This window comes from Zalophus californianus, chromosome 10, assembly GCF_009762305.2.
Source record: "Zalophus californianus isolate mZalCal1 chromosome 10, mZalCal1.pri.v2, whole genome shotgun sequence".
NCBI lineage: Eukaryota > Metazoa > Chordata > Mammalia > Carnivora > Otariidae > Zalophus > Zalophus californianus.
This window is the reverse complement of record NC_045604.1, coordinates 105,121,429-105,148,908: the sequence shown is the minus strand read 5'-3', so window position 1 is coordinate 105,148,908 and position 27,480 is coordinate 105,121,429. Positions and strand designations below refer to the sequence as shown.

Sequence of the window (27,480 nt, the reverse complement as noted above, 5' to 3'; positions counted from 1 at the left end):
TGTGCAGCCACCACCCAGTGGTCTTATACCCTGGATGATGCCACCTGCACCTGGGCTCCCACCCGCCTCCCTTCCCCAACCAATCAGTGCGCCAGTCCCCGATCTAGCAGCTTCGCATCACCTGGGAGCCTGTTAGAACTGCAGACTCTCGGCCCCACCCCAGACCCACCCAGTCAGAATCGGGTGTTTTGCTCTCTTCCCAAGTGATTTGTGTTCGAGGTCAGTCTGACAAGCGCGGGCGGGCAGACCATTCAGTCATACCGTCTTGCCCCTTCCCTGCTTCCACTCCCATGTGTCAGCCCTTTGCCGGCCCAGCGAGGGAGTTAAAAGCGGGCCCAGGTCAGTGGGGGAGATGGGGAGAAAGACTTTGATTGGAGGGTGGGGAGGATGGATCAGGGGAGGCAGGGAGCTCATTCCAAGTGAGAAAACAGGAGGAGGCCTCATTAGGAGACCAGGGCATTTTAGGGGTCATTGCCCAATTTTCCCAGAGGTAGGAGGGGAGGTCAGTTTAGGTAGAGGTGGCCGTGTGAACAGAGGGAAAGAGAGGGGATTGGGCGGGCTTGGGAGAAAGCCTGGGAGCTCAGAGGTGCTGGAGCCTCAGTTCCCTGGGGGGTGAAAGTGGCAGTTTAGGGGGCTGGGGGGTCTCTGGCTGGGAAGGGGTAGGACCAGAGAGGAGGGTCAGGTGGCTACTGTACCAGTCCTGGTGGCAGAGGTGAAGAAGGACTGGCAGGGTCGACATTTACATTGACTATGCCAGAAAGCAGGGGAGAACTACAAAAACTAACAGCACCAGGGCGCCTGGCTGGCTCAGTTGGTGGAGTGTGCGACGCTTGATCTTGGGGTCTTGAGTTCGAGCCTACGTTGGGTGTGAAGAGTACTTAAAAATAAAAATAAAAAATTAATGGCACCTAATTCCTAGGGACAGAAGTGTGGACTCACTTGCAAATGCTTGCTTCTGAAGTAATCAAACCATAGATTTAAGTTGCTTGAACAGTCCCTTGGTGGGTTTTTTTGTGGGGGAAGGGAGTATTTTTTTTTTTAATATGTACTCTAGTTTACTTGTGGGAAAATAACCACCCCCACAACTTCCTTTGACTTAACCAACAGGGGTGGGGGGGGCAGTGTGGGGGGCGGAGGCAGCCAGCTCAGAGAAGCAGATCCAAGCTCACCTGGGTGACCCACCCCTGCGGGAAACTCTTCCCTCTGGGTTCCCTGTGTTAGATAACAAAAATTCAACCCAGTAAATTTTATTATTTTTTTAAAAAGATTTTATTTCTTTATTTTTTAAAACATGGAATGCTTCACAAATTTTTGTGTCATCCTTGTGCAGGGCCAAGCTAATCTTCTCTGTATTATTCCAATTTTAAGTATATGTGCTCCTGAAGCGAGCACTTAAAGATTTTATTTTATTTTTTAGTTTATCTCTTGAAGATTTATTTATTTATGAGAAAGAGAGCACTCGTGCTCATGCACGCGCGTGGAGGGGAGGAGAGGGGCAGAGGGAGAGAGAATCTCAAGCGGACTCCCCTCTGAGTGTGGAGATTGATGAGGGGCTGGATCCCACCACCCACGAGATCATGACCTGAGCCGAAACCAAGTCGGATGCTTAGCCGACTGAGCCACCTGGGTGCCCCAAAGATTTTATATTTAAGTAATCTCCATACCCAACGTGGGGCTCAAACTCACAACCCCAAGATCAAGAATCACATGCTCCACTGACTGAACCAGCCAGGCGTCCCAACCCAGGAAATTTTAAAGAGCTAATTGGCTTCATTATTTGGTTCATGAATCAGGCAGCACACCTGCCTGATAAAGGTAAAGGGGAACCCCAAAGGGCCACAGGAAATGAAAGGTTTTTTAAAAATAGAGAGGGAAGGGCACCTGGGTGGCTCAGCAGGCTAAGCGTCTGACTTTGGCTTGGGTCATGATCTCAGGGTCCTGGGATCAGGTTCTGAGTCAGGCTCTGTGGTCAGTGGGGAGTTGGCCTGTCCCTCTGCCTCTCCCCCTGCTCATGCTCGAGCTCTCTCTCTTTCTCTCAAATAAATAATTAAAATCTTAAAAAAATTAAAAATAGGGAGTAGAACAAAGGAAATCATTAGAAAGAATTCATTGTTTTAGGCAAGTTCGACCTCCTAAGGGGAATGGAAGGGATCTTTCAGAAACTTCCTAGTGCTGACCCTAGAGCAGGAAATTCCTATGTTGGCTGGTTAAAGGTTACATTTCTGGGGTGCCTGGCTGGCTCAGTCAGTTAGGTGTCTGACTCTTGATTGCAACTCAGGTCATGATCTCAGGGTCCTGGGATTGAGTCCCTGAGTCCAGCTCTACGCTTAGCGGGGAGTCTACTTCTCTCCCTCTCCCTCTGCCCCTCCCTCCCATACACTCTTTCTCCCTCTCTCTATAAAATATATAAATAAATCTTTTTTTCCTTTAAGATTTTATTTATTTGACACAGAGAGAGACAGCGAGAGCAGGAACACAAGCAGGGGGAGTGGGAGAGGGAGAAGCAGGCCTCCTGCAGAGCAGGGAGCCCGATGTGGGGCTCAATCCCAGGACCCTGGGATCATGACCTGAGCCAAAGGCAGACGCTTAACGACTGAGCCATCCAGGCACTCCTAAATAAATAAATCTTTTGGGGCACCTGGATGGCTCTGTCAGTTGAACATCTGACTCTTGGTTTCAGCTTGGGTCATGATCTCAACGTAGAGAGGTTGATCCCCACATCAGGCTCCACACTTAGCAGGGAGTCTGCCTGAGATTCTCTCTCTTTCCCTCTGCCCCTCCCTCCCCCACTCCCCCCCCAACTTGCGGTCTCTCTCCCTGTCTCTAAAATAAATAAATAAATCTTAAAAAGAAATAAATATACATATTTTTTAAAAGAGGTTTCTTTTTTAAGAAACATTCCTGAGGGGTTGAAACTACAGTTAGGTTAGGTATTAAATCTTGGTTTACTGACTTGGGGCCTTAACACAAGTGATGCCTTTTTGGGCCTGTGGTTTTCTTTTTCTTTTTTTTTTTTTTTAGATTTTATTTATTTATTCATGAAAGACAGAGAGAGAAAGAGAGAGAGAGGCAGAGGGAGAAGCAGACTCCCACGGAGCAGGGAGCCCGACGCGGGACTCGATCCCAGGACCCTGGGCCGAAGGCAGGCGCTTAACCATCTGAGTCACCCAGGCGCCCCTCTGGTTTTCTTTTTAACCTACCCCTTCCAGGGGGAAAGAACAGCTAGTTGGAGACACTCTTCTTAGGAAGGGGCCTCTCCATGCTTGTAGCCCACAGCTGTGTTTGTGGACTGTGCTGGCAAAAGGGTGGGGTGGGCTGGGCCCTGGAAATGAGGGCCTCCTTGAAGCCTTGGGATCCGTCCTCTCTCCCTCTGTGCCCTGGGGCTAACCCCTCCTAGACGGCTTCAGGAGAAAAGGACATGGACCGCCTGGCTGGCGCAGTTGGTGGAGCATGTGGGTTGAAGCCCCACGTTGGGCTTAGAGTTTACAAACAAATAAAAAAATAAGACATGAAGAAATTGGTGAGGGGGTGTGTGGCATGTATTGGGGGAGGCGGAGAGGAGGATGGAGGAGAGTATGCACATGAAGTGCTGGTAAGTTTGTGTGTCCCCTCCTGAAAGAGGCCCAAAGACAACCCCATCAAGGAGCCTGGCCAGTCCAGGCCCCACTCTCCCCACGGCGCCCAGATTCTGGGTCTTTTGCATTTTTCCGAGAAGTACTGCCACCTGGTGGCCAGAATCACCAAAGGCAGAGCCACCAGCCCAGAGTGTTTTCCTTAAAATTCCTTAGAGCCCAGATATCGGTCTCTGATACTATTCCAAGGACCCAGGGTTCCTTGGAGGACTGGCTGATTCCAGGGCAAGGGCCAGGAAAGTACAAGGTGAATCTGGAATGTCTTGTTATGGCAAAAAATGATCACAAAATGATGAGGGTGTGTCAAAAGGACACAAGCCAAATTGAATGGGGGGGAGGTGGCCCCACTGGCCAAGTTGGGGACAACTGTGCATCAAATGAATGAGGACAACAAGGACTCCACACCGAATAAAGTAAGAATCCATGGGCACTCTCTCTGTCAAATAAATAAATAAAATCTAAAAAAAAAATTCATTGACGGCATGATGGGGGTGTTAGCTGTGGTGATAATCATTTGCAATATATGAATATCAGATCAACATGTTGTCCACCTTGAACTCACACAATGTTATGCAATTATAATTTTTTTTTAAGTTTCATTTTATTTGAGAGAAAGAGAGCACAAGAGGGAGTAGGGTCAGAGGGAGAAGCAGACTCCCCGCTCAGCAGGGAGCCGGGCGTGGGACTCCATCCAGGGACTCCGGGATCATGACCCAAGCCAAAGGCAGTCGCTTAACCAATGTTATGCAATTATAACTTGATAAAGCTGGAGGAAAAGTTCCAGAGATGGATAATGGCAGCGGTTGCCCAATGGTATGAATGTAGTGGATGCCACCGAACTATATACTTATAAATGACTAAAATTGTAAAATTTATTTATTTAGTCATAGTATTATTATTCATAACAAGTAAATATATAAATATTTTATAAATATATAATAAAGATTTTATTTTTGAAGATGTACTTATAAAGATTTTATTTTTTAAAAAAGATGTATTTATTTATTTGAGAGAGAGAGAGCATGAGCAGGAGGAGGGCAGAGGGAGAGGGAGAGAGAAACTTAAGCAGACTCCATGCTGAGCACAGACCCAGAGGTCATGACCTGACCTGAAACCATGAGTCGGACACTTAACCAACTGAGCCACCTAGGTGCGCCAAGATTTTATTTTTAAGTAATCTCTACACCCAACGTGGAGCTTCAACTTACAACCCTGAGATCAAGAGTTGCATGCTCTGCCAGCTAAGCCAGACAGGAGCCCTAAAATGGTAAATTTTATGTTATGTACATTTTACCACAATAAGAACAACACAGGAAAAAAAAAACCTACTTGATGGAAGCTTGAATGCATAGTTTCAAAGTTTCTCCCTCAAGATTCTGTATTAATTACAAAGGAATAAGTGGTTACTTCACAGTGATTAAATCTGGCAGATACCACTTTAGCCGCATTGTCAAAGTTAATTAACCATTAGAGGAATGAACATTGTCCCATTAGTGGGATAAACTGACATTGTGTGCCTCCTCATGTGAGGGGATGATGCCCAGTTTTTGGAAAAAAGTATGTATGTGTATACATGTGTGTATATATACAGCTTGTGTATGTTCACTTATACACATACAAATATAAAGAGATACAGAGGAGCGCCTGGGTGGCTCAGTTAAGGTTAAGTGTCTGCCTTCAGCTCAGGTCATGATCTCAGGGTCCTGGGATCAAGCCCTGCATCGGGCTCTCTGCTCAGCAGGGAGTCTGCTTCTCCCTCTGCCCCCCCCCCTCAAGTAAATAAATAAAATCTTAAAAAAGAGAGACAGATACAAAGTATATGCAGCAAAATGTTCATATTTGCTGGAAAGGGTAAACGAGATTTCAAAATGAAAAATAAACCTTCTCTAGGTCAATTCAAGTGAAAGGGAAAATAGTGGCATCCCTTTTCAGAAGAAGGCTTTTAACCAGTTTCCAGAAGCAATTGCTGAAGTAAAATATGAAGTTACTAGGCATAAACCGTACCAACCAAAAATGTGCAAGATCTTTGAGGAATACTTTATGAAACTTTATTGAAAGTCATCAAAGAATATCTAAATGCACAGAGAGCTATTCCATATTCATGGATGGGAAACACAGTATCATCAAGATCTCAATTTTCCCAAAGTTAATCTATAATCTCTGTCAAAATCCCCATAGGTGTGTGTGTGTACGTGTGTGTGTGTGAGTGTGTGTATGGAACCTAAGTGATTCTAAAATTTATACAGAAGGAAAAAAAATAAAAAATAAAAAATAAAAAAAATAAAATTCATACAGAAGGGCTAAGGATCAAGGAAATCAAGACTTCTGAAGAATAAGAACAATGCAAAAGACAAATGCTCACAGCTATGAAGACATATTCTAGAGCCATAGTAATTAAAATGGGGTGCTCATAGGAGAGAAAAACACTAGGAGTGGAATAGATGAGTGAGCCCAGAAGCAGCCACTTACATATGTGAAATATGACACATGACAGAGGGGACAGATGGACAACTTAATGAAAGGAGCTGTGACAATGATTATCCATATGGGGGAAAAACTGGATTTCTACTTCATACATAAAAAGGAATTCTAGATAAATTAAAGAGCTGAATGTGTAGGAAGAAAACTTTATTTTTTTAAACCATTTTTTATTTTTTTAAAGATTTTTATTTATTTGACAGAGAGAGAGAGAGAGAGAGAGTGAGGACAAGTGGGGGGAGAGGCAGACAGAGGGAGAAGCAGGCTCGATGCGGCACTCGATCCCAGGACCCTGGGATCATGACCTGAGCCAAAGGCAGACGCTTAACGACTGAGACACCCAGGCGCCCCTGGAAGAAAACTTGAAAATTTGTGGAAGGAAATACAACCTCCCCGGACAGAGTACGATGGAGGGAATTTGCTAAACATGACCCACCCAGCAAGAAAAAGCACAAACCATTAAAGAGAGGTGACTTTGGGGGACACTTTCATAAGTGATAAAAATAGCTACCGTGACAGGGCACCTGGGTGGCTCAGTCAGTTGAGCGACCGGCTCTTGACTTTGGCTCGGGTCATGATGACAGGGTCCTGGGATCACGTCAGGCTCCATGCTCAGCAGGGAGTCAGCTTGAAGATTCTCTCCCTCTGCCCATCCCCTTTCTCTCTTTCTCTCTCTCTCTCTCTCTCTCTCTCTCTCTGTGTGTGTCTCTCTAAAATAAATAAATAAGTCTTGAAAAAAAATAGAGGGGCATCTGGGTGTCTCAGTCGTTAAGCGTCTGCTTTCGGTTCAGTTCATGATCCCGGGGTGCTGGGATCGAGCCCCGCATTGGGCTCGGCGGAAGGCCTGCTTCTCCCCCTCCCACTCCCCCTCCCCGGCTCGTGTTCCCTCTCTCTCTGTGTCTCTCTGTGTCAAATAAATAAAATCTTTAAAACATAAAAATAAAAAAATAAAAAATAAAAAAAATGGAACTTTCCTGGGGCACCTGGCTGGCTCAGTTGATGGAACATTTGACTCTTGATCTCAGGGTTGTGAGTTTGAGCCCCACATTGCCTGTACAGATTACTCAAGGAAAAAAAAAAAAACTAGGACTTTCTGTCACCCTGGGAAGGCAAAATAGCTGCTATGTGACAGAGAATAAGAGTAGCCATATTATAAGGCAGCTATAATTTGCCAGACACACATACCCACATGCTGCCGCTTTTACTGCTTAATTCTGCAGCCAGACTTCAGACAGACTGGAGAGATCCCGATGGGTTGGGATCTGGCACATTTTTTGTGCAGTTACTGAAGTGAAAAGAAATTTAAAGATACAAAAAGAAAGGGGCTCTAAAGTGTATGGGGAACTTTTCACTATTTCATTATTAAATGTCAATGGTATATAAAATTTACAGCCTACTTGAGCGAGTATGGGACCTTGATTACAGCTCAGGAAAACGGATATTTTGTACCACACTTTGGCTTTTTATTATAAGGTGTTCAAAAATTATCTTAAAAAATAAAGAAGTGTCTAAAGTAAAAATGGAGGGGGCGCCTGGCTGGCTCAGTTAGTAGAGCATGAGATTCTCGATCTCAGGGTTGTGAGTTGAAGCCCCACACGTTGGGCATGGAGTCTAAAAAAATAAAATAGGGGAGCCTGGGTGGCTCAGTTGGTTGAGTGTCAGCTCTTGGTTTTGGCTCAGGACATGATGTCAGGCTTGTGGGAAGAAACCCTGTGTGGGACTCCCTGCTCAGCTCAGAGTCTGTTTGAGATTCTCTCTCTCCTTCTTCCTCTGCCCCTCCCCCCAACCCCCTAAATAAATAAATAAATAAAATCTTTTCTAAAAATAATAAAAATAAAATCTTTTCAAAATAAATAAATAGGGATACCTGGGTGGCTCAGTCGGTTAAGCATCTGCCTTCAGCTCAAGTCATCATCCTAGGATCCTGGGATCAAGTCCCGCATTGGGCTCCTTGTTCAGCAGGGGAGTCTGCTTCTCTCTCTTTCTCTCTCTCTGCCCCTCCCCCCACTCATTCTGTCTCTCTCTTGCAAATAAATAAATAAAATCTAAAAAAACCTGAGGCGCCTGGGTGGCTCAGTCATTAAGCGTCTGCCTTCGGCTCAGGTCATGATCCCGGGGTCCTGGGATCGAGCCCGGCATGGGGCTCCCTGCTCAGTGGGAAGCCTGCTTCTCCCTCTCCCACTCCCCCTGCCTGTGTTCCCTCTCTCGCTGTGTCTCTCTCTGTCAAATAAATAAATAAAATCTTAAAAAAAAACCTGATTAAGATGGCAAATTTTACGTTATATATATTTTACTACAATTGAAAATAAAATAAATTTAAATATTGCATCAGAAAAACACAGCTCCTGGCCAACAGGGCCTGCTTGATTCTCAGAAAGTAGCTACTCTTGCCAGAAGTTTCCTCTGAGCCTTGGCTGCCCAGTGCAAGAGCACTTTCCCCTGGGATGTTTCTGCCTTGGCACCCCTTAGGCTGCTGGTAAAAGAAAATGCTGGATGAACATAATGGGACCCTGGTTCTGGTCCTATGGAACTCTCCTTCAATACCAGCGCTTCACCGAAAGTGCTGCCCATAGTTGCCTCTGGGAAGATCAAAGAATGAAGCTTCAGTGACTCCATGGGGAAACATGTGGCACTTCTCTTCTATCCTCTGGATTTTGCTTTTGCGTGCTCTGTGCGTGTGGAAACTGCATTTTGTAAAAGTGCAAAGGCATTTCACAACGAAACTTTTATTTCACAAGAATGGGTTTCAGCGGATCCCTACTTCAGCCCGTCTTGCCCGGAGAAGCACACCGAGAAAGAATGGGCGTCTGGGCACCCTTGGTAGATTTCATGCAACAGATTTCCTGAGAAATAATTTCCTGAGGATAAGGAGAGCTGTTAGAAGTGCCTGATGTTGGGGTGCCTGGGTGGCTCAGTCTGTCAGACTTGATTTCGGCTCAGGTCATGATCTCAGGGTTGTGAGATCAAGCCCCAGGCCAGTGCAGAGCCTGCTTAAGAGTCTCTCTCCCTCTCCCTCTGCTCCTCCCCCTATGCTCTCTCTCCCTCTCTAAAAATAAATGAATAAATAAATAAAATTAGAAGTGCATGAGGTCGGGGTGCCTGGGTGGCTCAGTTGGTTAAGCATCTGCCTTCAGCTCAGGTCATGATCCCAGGGTCCTGGGATCGAGCCCCGCATCGGGCTCCCTGCTCAGCGGAGAGCCTGCTTCTCTCTCTCCAGCCACCCACCCCTGCGTGTGTTCCCTCTCTTGCTGTCTCTCTCTCTGTCAAATAAATAAATAAAATCTTAAAAAAAAAAAAGAAGTGCATGAGGTCTTTTCATAACTGACCTAAGTGAGGTCATTGAAGGATCTGAGGGTCACTGCCCTCCCAGGGAGCTCAAGAGCAGATGAGGTGCTCCACATGGGAGAGGCATTCCAGAATGTGGAGCCCAGTGGAAATCCACCCATTAACTGGACACCAGATTTTCCTACCCTTCAGCCAGGCGCAGCTGCCTCCAAAGGATCTTTGAGAAAGTTCATCAGTAAATCAATCCCTCGGCACTGGCAGTTTCTCATACCAGAAAAAAACCACTTGTTGGAAACCATTTTTTCACACCTCAAGGCGATGACTTCAAGAAGTGCTAAAAATGTTTGCTTTTATCTTTATTTATTTTTTTAAGATTTTATTTTTAAGTAATCTCTACACCCAACGTGGGGCTCAAACGTACAATGAGATCAAGAGTCACATGCTCAGGGTACCTGGGTGGCTCAGTTGGTTAAGCATCTGCCTTCAGCTCAGCTCATGAGCTGAGGGTCCTGGGATCGAGCCCTGCATCAGCTCCCTGCTCTCTGGGGAGTCTGTTTCTCCCTCTCCCTCTGTTCTCTCTCTCTCAAATAAATAAAAAAAAATATTTTTTAAAATCCTGGAAATACATGTTCAACTTCTAGGTGATAGGATGTTTTGAAAAATCTACAATGCTTTTTTTTTTTTTAAGATTTTATTTATTTGACAGAGAGACGCAGCGAGAGAGGGAACACAAACAGGGGCAGTGGGAGAGGGAGAAGCAAGCCTCCCACCGAGCAGGGAGCCCGATGTGGGGCTCAATCCCAGGACCCTGGGATCATGATCCGAGCCGAAGGCAGACGCTCAACGACTGAACCACCCAGGCACCCCGAAAATCTACAATACTTAAAAAAAAAGAGCCACATGCTCTTTTCAACGGAGCCAGTCAGGCGCCCCACTTTTATTGATTTATTTATCTATTTTATTTTTTAAAGACTAATTTATTTATTTATTTATTTGACAGAGAGAGAAAGAACAGCAGGGGGAGCAGCAGAGGGAGAGGGAGAAGCAGACCCTCCCCGCTGAGCAGGGAGCCTGATACGGGGCTCGATCCCAGGACCCGGTGATCATGACCTGAGCTGAAGGCGACGCCCAACTGACTGAGCCACCCAGGCGCCTTATTTATCTATTTTAAAGTTAATTCTAATTTTTTTTTTTAAGTAATTTCTACACCCAACATGGGGCTCAAATTCATGACCCTGCGATCAAGAGTCACATGCTCTACCGACTGAGCCAGCCAGGCACCCTGTACCACTTTTATTTTTATTTTTTAATTTAATTTAATTTTTTAAAAGATTTTATTTATTTATTTGACAGAGAGAGACACAGCGAGAGCAGGAACACAAGCAGGGGGAGTGGGAGAGGGAGAAGCAGGCTTCCTGCTGAGCAGGGAGCCCGATGTGGGGCTTGATCCCGGGACCCTGAGATCATGACCTGAGCCGAAGGCAGTACTTAACCAATTGAGCCACCCAGCACCCCCACTTTTATTCTTAAGTATTAGTCTGTTTTGCTCTTGTAAATCAGCTAAGACTTTTAAAAAAAAATGTTTCATTTGGAAATAGAGATTCACTGGAAATTGCAAAGAAATATGTAAGGGGGTCCCGTGTACCCTTCACCTGGCTTCCCTATGGTTACATCTTACATAATTATAGTACAATATCAAAACCAGGAATGTGACATTAATACAATGTGTGTGTATAGTTCTGCCATGTTATCATACGTGTAAATTCCTGTAACCATCACGGCAATCAAGATACAGAACTATTATTTTAAGATTAGTTATTTATTTTAGAGAGATAGAGACCACGCATGGGGGTGGAGCAGAGGGAAAAGGAGAATCTCGAGCACACTCTGCACTGAGCGTGGAGCCTGACACAAGGCTTCATCCCAGGACCATGAGATCATGAACTGAGCCGAAACCAAGAGTCAGATGCTCAGCTGACTGAACCACCCAAGTGCCCCAGAACTATTTTATCATTACAAAGATCTTTCTCATGCTACCCCTTTACCCACACCCACCCCCGCCCCCTCCACTATCCCCAAACCCTGGACATCACTAATCTGTTTTCCATCTCCGTAATTTTGTCATTTTGAGGACGTCATATAAATGGAACCATATAGTGTGTGGCATTTTGAGATTAGACTTTTTCACTCAGCATAATGCCCTTGAGATCCACCCAGATTATTGCCTATATCAAGAGCTTGTTCCTTTTTGTTGCTAAGAGGTGTTCTGTAGAATAGCTGTGCCATGCATGGCGTGTTTAAACACTTACCTATTGTAAGACATTTTGATTGTGTCCAGCTTTGGGTTATTACAAATAAAGTTGCTATGAAAGTTCATGTATAGGTTTTTGTACGGACATAAATTCTCATTTCTCTGAGATAAATGCCCAGGAGTACAATTGCTGGGTTATATGGTAGGTGTATGTTTCATTTTTTAAGAAACTGCCAAACTATTTTCCAGAGTGTCTGGACCCCTTTACATTCTGCCAGCAATGTGTGAGGGATCCAGTTTCTCCATATCCTTGTTAGCATTTGGTATTGTCTCTATTTTTCCTTTAGCCCTTTTGATAGGTGTGTGATGACATCTCATACTGATCTTTTTTTTTTTAAGTAGCCTCCACACCTAGCATGGAGCCCAACATGGGGCCTGAACTCACAACCATGAGACCACGGCCAGAGATGAGATCAAGAGTCAGACACTTGGGGTGCCTGGGTGGCTCAGTCGTTAAGCATCTGCCTTCGGCTCAGGTCATGATCCCTGAGGGTCCTGGGATCGAGCCCCAGCACATCGGGCTCCCTGCTCCGCGGGAAGCCTGCTTCACCCTCTCCCACTCCCCCTGCTTGTGTTCCCTCTCTCACTGTCTCTCTCTCTCTGTCAAATAAATAAAATCTTAAAAAAAAAAAGTCAGACACTTAACCGACTGAGCTACGCAGGCACCCCCTCTACTCTCCCTTCTTACACAGTAATAGAATTCTTAGTTGGACTATGGCCAGCTAAGAGAAGTTCCAGCCATGATATAGGAGAAGGCTTGTGGTCATATCCTTTAAGGAAGGAGCTTGAAAAATCGCTCCATTTCTCCTTTCTTCCCCCTTTTCGTTGTCTCTTATGGACTGAATGTATCCCTCCAAAATTCATGCTGAATCCTTGACCCCAAAGGTGACTATTTACAGAAATAGGGCCTTTAGGAGGTAATTGAAATTGAGTAAGTTCATAAGGGTAGGGCCCTCATCCCATAGGATTAGTGTCCTTCTAAGAAGAGACGCCAGAGAGTGCTCCCCAATCCCAACGCGAGAACATGGAAAGAAAGCGGCCATCTGCAAGCCAGGAAGAGGGTCCTCACCAAGGACCAAACCCTGCCAGAACCTTGATTTATTTATAAAAAAATAAAAGCAGTTGGCAGGAGCCGCAGTAGCCCTCATGGGCCATGAGAAGGAAGCCCTGTGTTTTAGTTTTGTTGTTGTTGTTGTTGTTGTTTTAGTAGGATTCACACCCAGCGTGGAGCCCATTGCGGGGCTTGAACAAATGACCCTGAGATCAAGACCTGAGCTGAGATATAGAACCCACTGAGACGGGCGCCTGGGTGGCTCAGTTGGTTAAGCAACTCCCTTCGGCTCAGGTCATGATCCTGGAGTCCCGGGATCGAGTCCCGCATTGGGCTCCCTGCTTGGCAGGGAGTCTGCTTCTCCCTCTGACCCTCTTCCCTCTCGTGCTCTCTATCTCTCATTCTCTCTCTCTCAAATAAATAAAATCTTTAAAAAAAAAAAAAAAAAAAGAACCCACTGAGACACCGCGCTCCCAGAGCCGCTATTCTAACTGGAACAAGGAATGAAAATCCTCCCTGGGATCTCCTGACACAGAGGTCACTGGTGACCTTAGGAAGAGTTGCCTCAGCAGAGTGGTAAGGACCAAAGGCACGGAGAGAGGTAAGGAGGCGGACATGCGTGTGCGGGCAGCACTTTCATGAAGTCTGGCTGTGATGGGGAGGAGAGGGATGGGGTACCGGCTGGAAGAGGGGCCCATGGAGTCCAGTGGCAGCATGCAAGCCAAAGCTTGCTTGCTCGGATCTCCCTGGTAGAAAAAACTTGCTGATGAGCTGTGAGAAACGCAGGCAGCTGACAGCCGCCAGTTCCAGCACCTTCCAAGGCCTGAGCATCTGAGCCAAGGCATCACTTCCTGGACATTCTCCAGCCAGTGACAGATAGGGAAACTAGGGCCTGACCATTTCTACCCTGAGGACCCACTAGCCACAGGTTGAAAGGGTTTTCTGTCATTTGCTTTTCATGACAGAGACCCGAGGATGAAGAATCCAATTGGGAAAGAGCAGCTGAATATGGGGGACAGAAGATGCACAGGTGGAGAGAGGGAGGTCTTTGACAAGGCAGAAGGACATGGGGTCTGGACTGCGGGCGAGCAGTTCAGTCAGGCCAGGGGAGGAAGAAAGAGGCAGGAGGGAAGGAAGGATGGGTGCAGACACACGGGGGTGTATAGTTTTGGGAGCAAGGTGATGGCAGACCTCCCTGCAGAGAGTTTTCTCTTTCTTCAAGAAATAGGAAGCAAGATCAGGCCCAAGAGCTAGGAAACAGTCCTTCGAGGCACTGTGTCTCCCTTTTTCTGTTTTAGCCTCGTCTTCCCACCTGCAGGATAAACAATTTGGACTACACCCCTGGTTCCCAACCATGTTTGGTCCTCAGGAGCTTTTCAAAAATACACTTTTGGGAGACCCTATCCGTGAATCTCCATAGTAGAAATGGTGGGGGCAGGAATCTGTAAATATTTTTAAAGTATATATAAAGGGAGGCTAATGTGGATACACAGCCAGATTGGGGAAGTGCCCTCCGGGGGTGCTCCGACTTTGAGAGCTTGTGGTTCGGGCAGCGGGAAGGTGCACAATTCCAGCACAGCATTTTATGGAAGCTGCAAGCTATAGAAGAAGCCACATGCCACTTTCTGTCGCCCATAACTACAAAAGCCCCAAAGCTCAAAAGGCACCAGAACTCAAGAGGAATAACAGTAAGGCAAAATGAACAGCAAGATCAGAGGCACTACCTGCATGGGAAGCCCACCACACACACTCTGGCTCCCATGAAACGGAACAAGGAAGAGCCTGCAAGGAACAAGGAAGAACCCCCACCCCCCTCGTGGGACGTGGGTCAGGGCTTGATCGAGGCAACTCCCCAGAGCAACAGGATTAAGGGTTGGATAAGGCTGTTGCAGGAGCTCAGGGATGCTTGGCCAAGCTGCCTTTCTGAAACCTGAGCCCTGGGCTAGGAGGAAGGGGAAGGAGGGGCTGCCTGGCCCTGAGAGTCCACGCCTGTCCCCCACCCCTGAGCTCCTCCTCTGCCTGGGTGCCCCTTCTCTGGGGCTGCTTCAGACTGTGCAGGTCACCTCCACTCTCCTTTGCCTCCCTCTGCCCCTGAGATCGGGTGGAGACAGGCTGGGCCACCCGCCAGCTCCATGGACGGGGACTTTACCTCTGCTCATCTTCCAGCTCTGGAAAGAAAAGAAGAAGAAAGGTCTGTGTCCATTCGTGTTTGGGGAATCCTTCCCCCTCCTAAACTCCTGGGGGCAGAAAAGGTGATTTGAGATTTGATCTTGGATTGATTGTGGAAGAGGGGACGGAAAGAGCCCAGAACATTCCCCCAGGTATGAATACTTCACTTTTGCTGGTGTGTGTGTGTGTGTGTGTGTGTGTGTGTGTGTGTGTGTGTATGAGAGAGAGAGAGAATGACAAGTTTTCTACTGGTCAGATGTGGAATTACCCTTGATGGTCTCCTGGGCTCCTTCTGACTGCTTCATTCTATGATTCTGTAGCTCTAAACTTCATTCAGTCATTCAACAAACATTTCCTGAGTACCCACCCTGTGCCAGATGCTGCCGTTGAACAAGATCTGGCCCCTGCCCTTAAAGATCCACAGGGAGTGGTAAAAATAAAATAGCTACCATGCTTATGGTGGGCCAGGCACTGGACTAAACCTTTTATAAACTTTAGCTCCTTTAACACAGCAACAATTGTTAGAGCGAAGTGTATTACTAGCCCCATTTTACAGATGAGGATAGTGAGGCTTATTGAGGTGAGGTCACAGAGCTAGTAGGTGATGGAGCTGATGCTTCTAAGCACTGTGTTATGCTGCCCTCCCCCCTCCTCCTCCCCAGCTATAAAGGCAAAATGTGCACTAATAAAGGGTGGGGAGGGAGTGTGAGAGCTTCAGAGAGTCACAGTTCATGGAAGGAAGGGAACAGTTAAGCCTCATTTCCACCTGGGGTCCCAGGGGGTGAGGCAGGGGCAGGCCCAGATCGCTATGGAGCCCCTCAGCAAAGATTGGCCCATGGCTGCCCCCCTCCTGATAGTCCTCAACTGCCCATCTCCCAGCTGTCCCCAGGTCAGGCAGAGAGAAGACAAAAGCTGATTATTCCACTGGGGGCTGTACTGGGCCCCATGAATGGAGTATTGAAAACCCCGTGTCCACATCCAGATAGGTTTTCAATCCTTCCCCAACCAGACTGTTTGTATGCCAGGACAGAGGCCAAGCCTGGGGTGGGTGGGGGAGATGGGGGATGTCTCCTTTTGGGAGGTATCTCCCTCTAAATATATCCCAAACAGGGGCACCTGGGTGGCTCAGTTGGTTAAGCGTCTGCCTTCAGCTCAGGTCATAATCCCAGGGTCCTGGGATCGAGCCCCGCATCGGGCTCCCTGCTCCGCGGCGAGCCTGCTTCTCCCTCGCCCACTCCCCCCCTGCTTGTGTTCCCTCTCTCGCTGTGTCTCTCTCTGTCAAATAAATAAATAAAATTAAAAACATATATATATCCCAAGCAGACCCATCCACTAAACCAGACCCCCATCTTCCCCCAACCATCCCACTACTATCCACACACTGTATCAGACTCCTGCTGAAAGTCTGCCAGGAAAGGGAATGTGGGGTCTTACCGGGATGCTGCTTACCTGGTGTGAATGTTCACTGAGCTCTACACTTCCAATTTATGCACTTTGGGGCTTGTATACCTTGATCCAAAATTAATTAATTAATTAAAGATTTTATCCATTCATCTATTTGAGAGGGAACAGGGAGAGGGACAAGGAGACTCTGCACTCAGTGCAGAGCCTGACGCGGGGCTCAATCCCACAACCCTGAGACCATGACCTGAGCTGAAATCAAGAGTCGGAGGCTTAACCGACTATGCTACCCAGGCACTCCCCACATTTATTTATTTATTTTTAAGTCATCTCTACACCCGATGTGGGGCTCAAACTCATGACCCCAAGATCAAGAGTCACATGCTCTTCCAACTGAGCCAGCCAGGTGCCCCTACTCAATCCAAATCTTACAAAAGCATCTTCAAGGGCTTCCTACCCCAAAAGGGCAGAGCGTCCCAAATGGCATCTACTCTCCCACCCCTTCACCATTTTGGCATATTTGAGAGTCATGGGAACCATATTTCCTTGATTTTTCCCCCTTAAATTGACTCATTTCTTCTGATTTAAATTAACTTTAAAGAGAAACTTTATATTGCCCCAAATAAATGGAAAACCAGAAGCCTTTGCCAAAAATAGAAAGCATTGTAAAAAAAAAAAAAAGAAGAAGAAGAAGAAGAAGAAAAGGAAAAGAATAAACATTATTTTATCGCCCACTAAAATTACATGGATTACCACCAGTGGCACCAACACTGGGCTTTGGGATGCGCTGAGCCCTCGGCACAACCTTCAGGCCTGTCCTGGTCTGGGACCAGGCACCCCTCCAGCTTTGTCTCCTGCCACTTGCTCTCACACACCCTTGGCTCCAGCCAGACCTAGCTCCTCATTAGAGCCCTGTGCCCCATCCTTCCCAGAGGTCCCAGCTGCTGCCCCTGCTGCTGCCTCTACCGGAATGCCAGATCCGAGAGGAAATGTCACACAACCCCTGAAAGCTCTCGCTGGGCCCCTTCCACCTGGAAGAAGTGACTGGGGATCTTTAATTCCAGATGTTCCATCTGTGATTCCTCCACCGCCCCCTGATGGGACCCCCTGAAAGGCCATCCCCCAGCTGGATGCACAAGGAAGCAGAGATGCGAATTGATCCCCAGACGGCAGAGAAGAGCAGGGGGTGGAGGCCCAGAGACAGGAGCAAGGCCCCTTCATCCCTCCCCCCAGCCCTGTCCTTCCTCCTCCTCTTGCCGCTGGGTGAGTGCCCTCCCCGAATGCCTGACCCTTCCCCTTTCTGGCTCTCGGTTTTCCCAGCTGTAAAATTATGGTGGGACATGGTTTGTCAATGAAGTGGTTTCCATCGTTCTTTCCAGATGCAAGCTAAGGGTCTTCATTGGGGAAGTGGAGGGCTGAGTGCTGGAGGTGAGGGCTCAACGTACGCAGAGTCTGGGCAGTTAGGGGACATCGGAAATAGGGAAGGAGGGGAAGGGGTGGGTTCAGCAACGGCTGTTCAAAAGGCAGCTGGTGGGATACATAGAACCAAACAAACTCGGGACGATCCTAACTTGAGAAAGAGGAAACTGCGCCTCAGTTTCTTCATCTGTAAAATGGATACACTAGTACACACCTCGCAACACCGCTGTAAGGATTTTATGAGGTGTCATGAATGTGTCTTGAGAACTGTAATACCCTGCATATAAGCGAGGCGTTGTTATGGGGTTTTCCATTTCCCATACTGGGCCAGTTTCCCTGTTTACCTCCCTGCCTCTCAGGCCATGTGCCCAGAATTGTGTGGTGAAGAAGAGTGTGGCTGTCTAGGTTGGAATCCCGGCTCTACTCCCTGTTCGCTGCGTGGCCTTGAGCGAGTTGCCTAAACTCACTGAACCTGACGTTCCCCTTGTGCGCAATCCTACCCACCTCCTATGTCGTCCTAATAGTTAAGTGAGCCAGGCCACGTAAAGCGATGAGCACAGTGCCTGGCATATACACACATGAGGGCTGGAGCAGAAGGTCTTGTATAGGTAAATCTTTTGGGGGATAGCCTAATGAATCCCTAATGAATCAGAGCTACTGACCATCTGCCCAGTCATAGGGTTGGGGTGGGGGACGGGAAACACTGAGATGAGACAGGCACGGCCACCTCACCAGGCAGAAGGCCCAGAAAGGGCCATGTAGCTGGTGCCCAGGGATTCGGAGGAAACAGAGAGCACTTCTAGCTGAGGGTTCCAGGAAGGCTTCCCAGGGGCGGGGGCTCCGAGCTGTATCTGGAAGGAGCTGCAGGGCCATAATGAGCAGAACTGTTCAAGCAGAGGAGACTGCACGGTTAAAGACCCAGAGACAAGACTGATGGGATACAAAGAAGTCCAGGGGGGAGGCGGGCACCTGGCTGGCTTAGTAGGTAGAGTGTGTGACTCTTGATCTCAAGGGTTGTGAGTTTCAGCCCCACTCTGGGTGTAAAGATTACTTTAAAAAAAAAAAGTTTCTAAAAAAAAGGGGGAAGCTGGTCAGAAGGTACTAGAAGGCTTTGTAGAGAAAGCTCAGGGTCTGGGACTCCTGCAGGAAATGGAGAGTTTTGAGGAACCTCAAAGTAGGGGGGATAATCAGACCCCTGTTTCAGGCGGATCTCTCTAGGGTGATGGGAGAGGGGTGAGGCAAGGAGGCCCACTGGGGCAGGCTGGAGGAGAGAGCAGAAGCTTGGCGCGGGCAGGGGAAGTGAAGAGGAGGGGGATGATGGTAAGGACCATGCGGGGAGGGGAGGCAGTGTTCCCAGGGCCAGGCCACCCGGGAAAGAGGGTAGAGGGGCCAATGCTCTTCCTTGCTCTGTTTCAGCCAGTGCCCTACAGCCCACCCCACTGCCCTTTCCAGGTAGGTGCCTCTGCCCCTCCTGCCCACGCCCTGCCCTGCCCCCCACGTACTCAGATGCTCAGACAGATCCTCAGGGAACGTTGACTAATAGGTCCTCCATAAGTCTAGATGCCCCCACACGGATTGCGCTAGTATCCCCATTTGACAGAGAGGGAGAAATAAGGCCCTGAAGGGACTGATACTAAGGCTCCCACGCTTCCATGACTTCACAGCAAGGTGGGCGTCCTGCAGGTCAGGCCCAAGCGATCCCTCTGGCGCCAGCTCAACCCTCTCCACAGAGCTGAGGCTGGTGGGGGGCCCGAGCCGCTGCCGGGGGCGCCTGGAGGTCTTGCACGGTGGCTCCTGGGGCAGCGTCTGCGACGATGACTGGGACGTGGTGGATGCCAACGTGGTGTGTCGACAGCTGGGCTGCGGCCTGGCGCTGCCCGTGCCGCGGCCCCTTGCCTTTGGCCAAGGCCGAGGCCCCATCCTGCTGGACAACGTGGAGTGCGGCGGGCAGGAAGCCGCCCTGAGCCAGTGCAGCAGCCGAGGCTGGGGCGTTCACAACTGCTTCCACTACGAAGATGTGGCTGTCCTGTGTGATGGTAAGCCGAGACCCATGACCAGGGAGGGCAGGCAGAAGGGCTGCAGGCTGGATGACTGAAGGGACTTCCGCGCAGAAGACCAAGCCGGGGGTGGCGCTGCTTAGTGCTGGCGAACAGCCCCAGCCTAGTTGTCAGGGTCCCCGTGGTCCTTCCGCTTCATTGTGTGACCTTGGCTGAAAGGAAAACCAGCACTATTGTTTCTATGTAGGGCCTTGATTGTTCCAGCAGAGGCCTCTCCCCATTTTTAAAATCAAACAAGCGGGGTCAACACTGGCAGCGAGGTCCATTTGGTGTGGGGATGCTGCAGAAATCGCTGAGAGGCATTGACCTTGAGAGTAATGGTTCTAGTTTTCCAAGAAAATCCCCCGGTGGTCTCATTAAAACACCGACTGTGGCCCCAACACAGAGCTTCTGATGCTGCAGGTCTGGGGTGGAGCCTGAGAATTTGCCTTTCTAATACCTTCTCAAGTAATGGGATGCTGCTCTAAGAACTAAAAGAACTCGTCTGAAGCTACTGCTTTCTGGACTCAGGGGGCCCCTTCTCCTCTCACACCCCAGGGTTCCTGGCTTTGACCCTTTGTGTGGCCAGAGGCCCTATGGCAGGTACCTTAGGGGTCCATGCCCTGCTGCTAACACACCCGTGGGTGTGAGGATGAAGAACAGAAAGATCCATGTATCCTCCTCCCTTCCACCCTGCTTCCTTCCCAGAATTCTTGCCCACGCAGCCCCCAGCAAGGAAAGTGTTCACCAGTAGGGTGCCCCCTACAACTCGCCAGAATGGGAAAGGTAAGTAAGGGCAACATGGGGGACCACCTGGGTCTTAAAAGAAGGACCCCAAGGGGAGTCTCCCATATCTACCCTTGACGGTGGGAAGAGAGGGATAACCAATGGGTGAGCTGGGTCATTCCCTTCCCATCCTGCCCCTCGCAGCCCCGGAGGCTGCTCAGAGGGGAAAGCGGAGTCCACTCCCGTGGGATGATTAAAAATAGTCAGCACACGTTTAGTGAGAGAGATGAGGACCCGAGCTTAATCCAATGAGAAAGTCAGATATGTACAGAAATGTGGATAATGATGTAGAACAAGAAAATGGAAAGTGTCCTAAAGGATGGACAGATAAACAGGCAAGGAAGTCCAGAGGAGGAAGTGGGTCTCATCTGTCAGAGATCAAGGAGGGCTTCCTAGAGGAAGAGTTGTTGGCAATGCACCTGGAAAGGTGAGGCGGCTTTCACCGCAGTAGTGAGCGAGGAAACAGCACGTCCTATACGGTTAGGATTGCTTAGGAGAGCATGGACCAGTGCCAGGAAGGTTGGTTTCGGGCAGGAAATGACACGAAGCCAGTCTGTCCTGATCCCACAAACCTCCCCCTATCTGGGACTGTGAGGCGGCAGTGCCCTGGGGTAACTGGGTGAACAGCTCCTCCTGGGTTTTAGGTTGCGGGGCACCATGCACTGTGGGCACGTGCGGGGCCTGAGGCACTGTGGGTGCGCTGGGTCAGGTGCAATGCTGGGGGGGAGGCCGAGCCCTGTAGGAGATGCTCCCTGTCCCCACCCCCACCAGGTGAGGGCAGCGTGCGCCTAGTCGGCGGCACGGGCCCGTGTCAGGGCAGAGTGGAGATCCTGCACGGCGGCCTGTGGGGCACCGTGTGTGACGACGACTGGGGGCTGCCGGATGCTGCCGTGGTCTGCCGCCAGCTGGGCTGTGGGGCCGCCCTGGCCGCCACCACCAACGCCTTCTTTGGCTATGGCACGGGGCACATCCTGCTGGACAACGTGCACTGCGAAGGCGGCGAACCCCGCCTAGCAGCCTGCCTAAGCCTGGGCTGGGGCGTGCATAACTGCGGCCACCACGAGGACGCTGGCGCACTCTGCGCAGGTGCGGGCTGGGGGGAAGGCTGGGGGCGGGGCGGGGCGGGGCGGGGCGGGGCGGGGCCGTGTTCTGAGGCAGGCGGGCGGGCGTGGCTTGGTGGCTGCCGCTATGCTCCCCAGTGCCTTCCAGGAAGACCCCGAAATTACTTTTAACGTCTCAATACTGCTCTAGAAGTGCCTCTGAAAGTCCCAGTAGTCTTTGTGGTAGGTCTCACAGTATTGTGCCAGCAATACTCCAGAATTAGCAGTACCCCAAGAATGCCCCCGGAATTTTCTAGCAATTTCTAGGTACTCTTCATGTAATACTAAAAAGTAAAGTAATATTACTCTAGAATTGCACCAGTGATACTCCAGAATTCTCTCACTGTAGTCCAGGGATGGCCCCAGATTTACATAGCGTACACAGCTCTCTCTAATTCTGGATGCTCTTATAATAGTATTTTCACCACCTCCCATTTTGAGAGTTTTTCTCAGCAAATAGGAATAATAGGACCAGTGATGGTACTTCAGAGGTGGACTCCTCTCTACAAGATACAAAGTGTTTGCCCATGCCTCACCACAAACCAGGGGCCGTCATTCCTAGTTTACAGATGGGAAAGGCTGGGCGGGGTGAGGCAGAGCCTGACCCATGCTCACATAGTGAGCCCTGGCAAAGCCACAGCTAACCTTGCTTCACAGTCTCCAGCATGACCCTTGCCCTCTCTAGTCCTATTTTATCTGTAAGATGGGAATGAACCTTGTTTTAGGTTAGGACTGTGCATGGCCCTCCCTGGTGGGCTCACATTGGGCTTCTGGAAAACACTGGAGAGAAATGAAAGTACATCTGCCAAAGCCCTTTATAAACTGTGGAGTGCACACTTGTGCACCACAAGTCAAGTAGGGCAGACCTCCTTGGACCCCAGCTGCGGTTGTGCCCCTGACTCTGGAAGTAAGATCTGCTCTCTTCTCCAGGGACACCCTCCCATCCCCCCCGATAGCCCAAGGCTGACCAGAAAGCAGAACCTTGGCCTCTGACCCTGCTCCTTTCTCTCCTGCTCTAGTGCTGGGCCCCCCGACTCTCACAGCACTACCACCCTTGGCCACAAGAGAGGACTGGGCCTGGCACACGGAGCCAGGGGGTAAGGAGCCCAGCCTTCCAGGCTGGAATGGTAGGGGCAAGGTAGGCAGGGCTGGGAGTTAGAAATTCTGGATCTACTGGAGGGGGGCCCTGGCTAGTCGACCAGGTCTTTTGGCCAGATGGTAAAGAGGTGGTGAGAGAACGATGAGCAGATGGAGCAAGGATGAAATCCAGAGCTCTGGGAAGTTCAGCAAAGTGGGAGGGGATAGTACGGGATTTCTTCAAAGCTCTGAGGTAAAATTTGGGTGGGTGCTGAGGCTGGAAATTGAGAGGACTTGAGAGGGTTGAGCTAGAGGTTGAATGAAGGCTACAAGCACATTTGGAGTTTGGTCTGGAACTATCATTGGGATTGAAATTAGGATAATGCCTGGAAATAGGACTTGGTTCATTCCAACCAAGTTTCCTGAGGACTACACGTGACAACACGGCGACACTAAGTTTGAGGCTGAGTGTGGGGTGCAGATGTGGTACGGCTGGGGGATCTCATAGGCATCCCTGTGCCCTGCTGCAGGCCAGAAGGCCTTTGTCCCCTTCAAATGCTCTAGATGCCCTGTCTCTGCAGCTACGGGAGTTGGTGCCCTGCCTTCCAGGGAGACGGCACTGTTCACCACAGCTACCTGGGCCGCAGGGAAGAAAAGTAAGTGGCAGAGCCAGGGTTCTGTTGCGGGTGGGAGAGGGCGGGGCTGGGCCACAGCCCAGCCCCTATGGCCGCGGGCCTGTGCGCCCCGCAGGCGGGCGGCTGCGGCTGGTGGGCGGCCCGGGCCCATGCCGCGGCCGCGTGGAGGTGATGTACGCCGGGGGCTGGGGCACCGTGTGCGACGATGACTGGGACTTCGCGGATGCGCGCGTGGCCTGCCGCGAGGCGGGCTGCGGGCCTGCGTTGGGCGCCACCGGCCTCGGCCACTTCGGCTACGGGCGCGGCCCCGTGCTGCTGGACAACGTGGGCTGCGCCGGAACGGAAGCCCGCCTGAGCGACTGCTTCCACCTGGGCTGGGGTCAGCACAACTGCGGCCACCATGAAGACGCTGGCGCGCTCTGCTCAGGTGAGGCCACTGCGGGATCGAGCAGAGGCACGTACTGCAGCGCGGGCGGGACCGCGCAGCACGGCCTCCCAGGAATGGGCGGGGCCGCGCGCAGGCGCGTACTGCAGCGCAGGGTGGACAAGGCGGGCTCTGAAAAATGGGCGGGGTCGTGCGTGAGGGCTCTCTGCGGCACGGCGGCGTGTGCGGGGCTGGAGAGGACGCGCACTCCGCAGAGGAAGGCGGAGCCCGACCATCGACTCGCTCTGCGGCTGCGCGGCGCGGGCGGAGCCGGAAAGGGAGCGCCCTCTGCAGTGAGAGTGGGGTGGGGCTTGGGGAGGGCGAGCACTCTGCGGCAGTGAGGGGCGGGCCGGAGGGGAGAGGCGGAGAGCCGGGGACAAAGTCTGGAAATCTGTGTGAAGGCAGGGGCTGGGGCGCTTTCGCTCTGCTGAGTCAAGGACCCACAAAGCTCTAGTAAGCAGAGAGAGTTAGTTGATCGCTTTCGGGGAACAAGCATCTGACCTTTGGGAGGAATCAATGGAAAGGGGTGTTTGTAGAGTCTGACCTATTTTAAAATGCTTCTGTTCATTGATTGGTGTGGGAATTGATAGCTTCACCCTCCTTTGGTGCCTTGGGCCCAATAACTTTGGGGTAGCTACAAAGGGTTCCACTTTGGGTCCCAAGCTAAAAGAAACACAACCCTTATTTATTTATTTATTTATTTATAGATTTATGAGAGAGCGCGCGCGCGCGTGCATGAGCGGGGGGGAGGGGCAGAGGGAGAGAGAAAGAGGGGAGCCCGACCACGACCCTGAGACCATGACCCCAGTGGAAACCAAGAGTCGGACACTTAACTGACTGGGCCACCCAGGCGCCCCAGCAACCCCCATTTCTGATCCAAGTAGCAGAGAGCAGTTATCCTTCAGGGTCCTGTACGGTCCTCTTTGCCCCTAAATCAGGCTTCCCTTGGGAGACCAGAAGGTAACCTGGCCTCAAGGAACATGTTCCCTAATGCTACAGCCACCTCTTTTTCTTTGTCCTTGCTGAGCCAGGCCCAGAGGAGCTAGGACTGCAAGTTCAGCAGGATGGTTCTGAGACCACCCGGGTGCCCACTCCTCGGCCAAGGGACGGTAGGTGCTTACAGCCCCCAAAGATGGAGGTAGAGGCATCAGGATAGGAAGGACCAGAATTGAGAGAGATCATAGCCTGAGGTTACCCAGCTCAACGGATTTGCACCAGGTTTGAGAATCTTTGTTCTGTGCTAGTCCGGGATATGGTGTCCAGAAAGAGGTGGGGGGTGGGTGGTTAAAGGGAGCAATCTTAGAGATTTCTAGGGATAGGACCAAAATAAGGGAATATGGCTCTTTCCTAAAGAGAGAAATGAAAGAATTCACTTTTACACCTGTGGATGAGAGGAGATGATGAACTTCAGGGGACACAATCACAGTCTCTAGAGAGCAGCACTGGGGCTGAGGGTCTGGGATTATGAAGAGGACTAAGAACAGACATGAAGCACTCGGGATGTGCACAGCACCCCCACAAAGCCTGGTACACATTCTTCCAGTCCAGAGACTGAGTCTGGACTGCTGCGCATCCTATTTCAATCTGATTTATCTACCCTTATCCAACGGCCCCTAGGGCAATGCTGTGTCTCAGACCACCACCCTTTGCCTCTTCTGTCCACCCCTTCATGGCCTGGCATGGGCCAGCCCCTGCAAGCCCTGATCCTTGTCTCTCCCCAGGGCACCTGCGTCTGGCCAACGGAGCTCACCAGTGTGAGGGGCGTGTAGAACTCTTCCTAGGGCAACGGTGGGGCACCGTTTGCGATGACGCCTGGGACCTGCGAGCAGCCACTGTCCTGTGCCACCAGCTGGGCTGTGGCCAGGCCCTGGCAGCCCCCGGCGAGGCCCACTTTGGCCCAGGCCGAGGCCCTATCCTCCTGGACAATGTCAAGTGCCGTGGGGATGAGAGTGCTCTTCTGCTCTGTTCTCACATACGCTGGGATGCCCACAACTGTGACCACAGCGAGGATGCTAGTGTCCTGTGCCGGCCATTGTGACCCAGCCTGTTCTGCAGACCATCTCTTCTGGGAGCCTGCTGTGGCTTGTCCCTCTTCCTCCAGGAAGCCCTCCTCCTGTGACAACTTCAGTTCACCCTACCCTTCCCTCCTCTTGCCTGGGAGAGAGCCCACTCTGACAATGTGGTCCTGCCTTGGGAGCCTAGAGTCTGACTCTACCCATCAACTTCTTGTGTGACCTCAACTGTTATCAACTACCATGGGCCCTGTTCAATGAGAGCTCCCACTTTCTGCTCAGCCAAAACATAAAATGGGGGGAAGGGAATGACTTAACTCTCTTCTTTGGTGGGGCTCCTCTTATAGCAACTTGACCCTGCCTTCCTGGACCCTGGTCCAGGAGGCTCAGGGGCTCTCTATAAATGGGGTATCTCCCTTTCCCCCACCCATATTGGGATCCCCAAGAAGAGGGAAGGCAAGAGAGGCCCACAGCTCTTACCTTCACCTGCCTGGGGCTGCAAAAGAACCTGGGTCATTGCCCTGGCCTTCTCCATGAGGGCCCAGACTCAGATGGTGCTTGGCTGGACAAGGGGACTGGAGGGGCCAAAGCAGGGACAGTGGCACCTTCCTGCAGCTGGAACCAGCATCTCTGATTTATGCTGCCCCCACCACAGAGCCTCCACTCTGCAGCAGTGAAGGACCCTGGGGGCCTGTAGCCACCTGTTCATAGGTGCCAAGTCAATAAAGCATTGTTCCCCCCCCGCCCCCGCTATCTTTTAACTTGTGGGTACAAGTGCATCATTTGTAGCAGCAGGAAAGACTGGTTAGGACTCTGCAGGAAACCGGCTTGGGGATGGAGGGTGGTTCAAGAGCATCATCAGAGAGCTCTCAGCAGGCCCGCACATCTTTGAAATGCTGACTCACGTTTTGAGGCCTGGAATGCCCCAGAGGGTCCCCTAGCCCATCCCTGCTTTCCTTTTGCATATAGAGAAATTTAGGTCCTACTGAAGGAAAGGATCTGCTCCAAGACACATTGCAAGGTGGGCAGAGGCACTAGAAGCAAAACTTGAGAAGAGAGGCAGGGAGATGAGAGCATCTGAGGGCTGCTCTCACCTGGAGCTCCAAGGGCAGAGAGAAGTGGGGGATCTTGCCAGAGCCCCTCTCAGTCTCAGGGTGGGTGACTTGCCAGTAAAAAGCAACTGTCCTGGTCAAGCCTCTGCCCTCCACGTCTGGCGGGCAGGCTCTCTGCTTTCCCATGGCTGCTGTATCAAATTATCACAAATGGAATGGCTTAAAACAACACAAATTTATTATCCTACAAAGTTTTTTTTTTTTAAGATTTTATTTCTTTATGTGAGAGAGTGAGCAGGGGGAGGAGCAGAGAGGGAGGGAGAAGCAGACTCCTCGCCGGGTGTGGAGCCCCTTGTGGGGCTCAGTCACAGGACTCTGAGATCGTGACCTGAGCTGAAACCAAGAGTCAGATGCTCAACCGACTGCTACCCAGATGCCCCTATCCTACAGTTTTTGAGGTCGCCAGTTTGAAGTGGGTCTCCCTGGGCTAAGCTCAAGGTATCGGCAGGTTGGTGTTCTTTCAGGAGAATCTAAGGGAGAATCCATTTCCTTACCTTTCCAGGCTGTCCGAATCCCATACCCGCTCATGACCTCCTTGCAGCCAGCAAGTGC

General features: G+C 50.4%; 1 protein-coding gene and 1 non-coding gene across 2 annotated transcripts; one reads left to right on the top strand and one right to left on the bottom strand.

Annotated features, from left to right (window-relative positions):
* Positions 1-1,285: 1,285 nt before the first annotated feature.
* On the bottom strand, positions 1,286-1,392 carry LOC113933825. The gene has a single exon (XR_003523520.2). It is a non-coding gene; the product is annotated as a U6 spliceosomal RNA (small nuclear RNA).
* A 16,032-nt stretch (positions 1,393-17,424) lies between these two features.
* SSC4D (scavenger receptor cysteine rich family member with 4 domains) lies at positions 17,425-26,550 on the top strand. Its single transcript, XM_027612092.1, has 10 exons — positions 17,425-17,590; positions 19,163-19,198; positions 19,477-19,782; positions 20,491-20,568; positions 21,340-21,654; positions 22,688-22,765; positions 23,327-23,401; positions 23,496-23,807; positions 24,836-24,913; positions 25,526-26,550. The coding sequence occupies exons 1-10, from the start codon at positions 17,425-17,427 to the stop codon at positions 25,840-25,842; spliced, it is 1,761 nt and encodes a 586-aa protein (XP_027467893.1). The 3' UTR covers positions 25,843-26,550.
* Positions 26,551-27,480: the final 930 nt, after the last annotated feature.

What these genes read in the sequence shown, in the direction of transcription:
- SSC4D (XM_027612092.1), top strand. Translation starts at nt 17,425, where the DNA reads ATGGGACCCCCTGAAAGGCCATCCCCCAGCTGGATGCACAAGGAAGCA. An exon ending in CCTCCTCCTCTTGCCGCTGG is followed by an intron (nt 17,591 to 19,162) that starts GTGAGTGCCCTC and finishes GCTCTGTTTCAG; the next exon opens with CCAGTGCCCTACAGCCCACC. An exon ending in AACTCGCCAGAATGGGAAAG is followed by an intron (nt 20,569 to 21,339) that starts GTAAGTAAGGGC and finishes CACCCCCACCAG; the next exon opens with GTGAGGGCAGCGTGCGCCTA.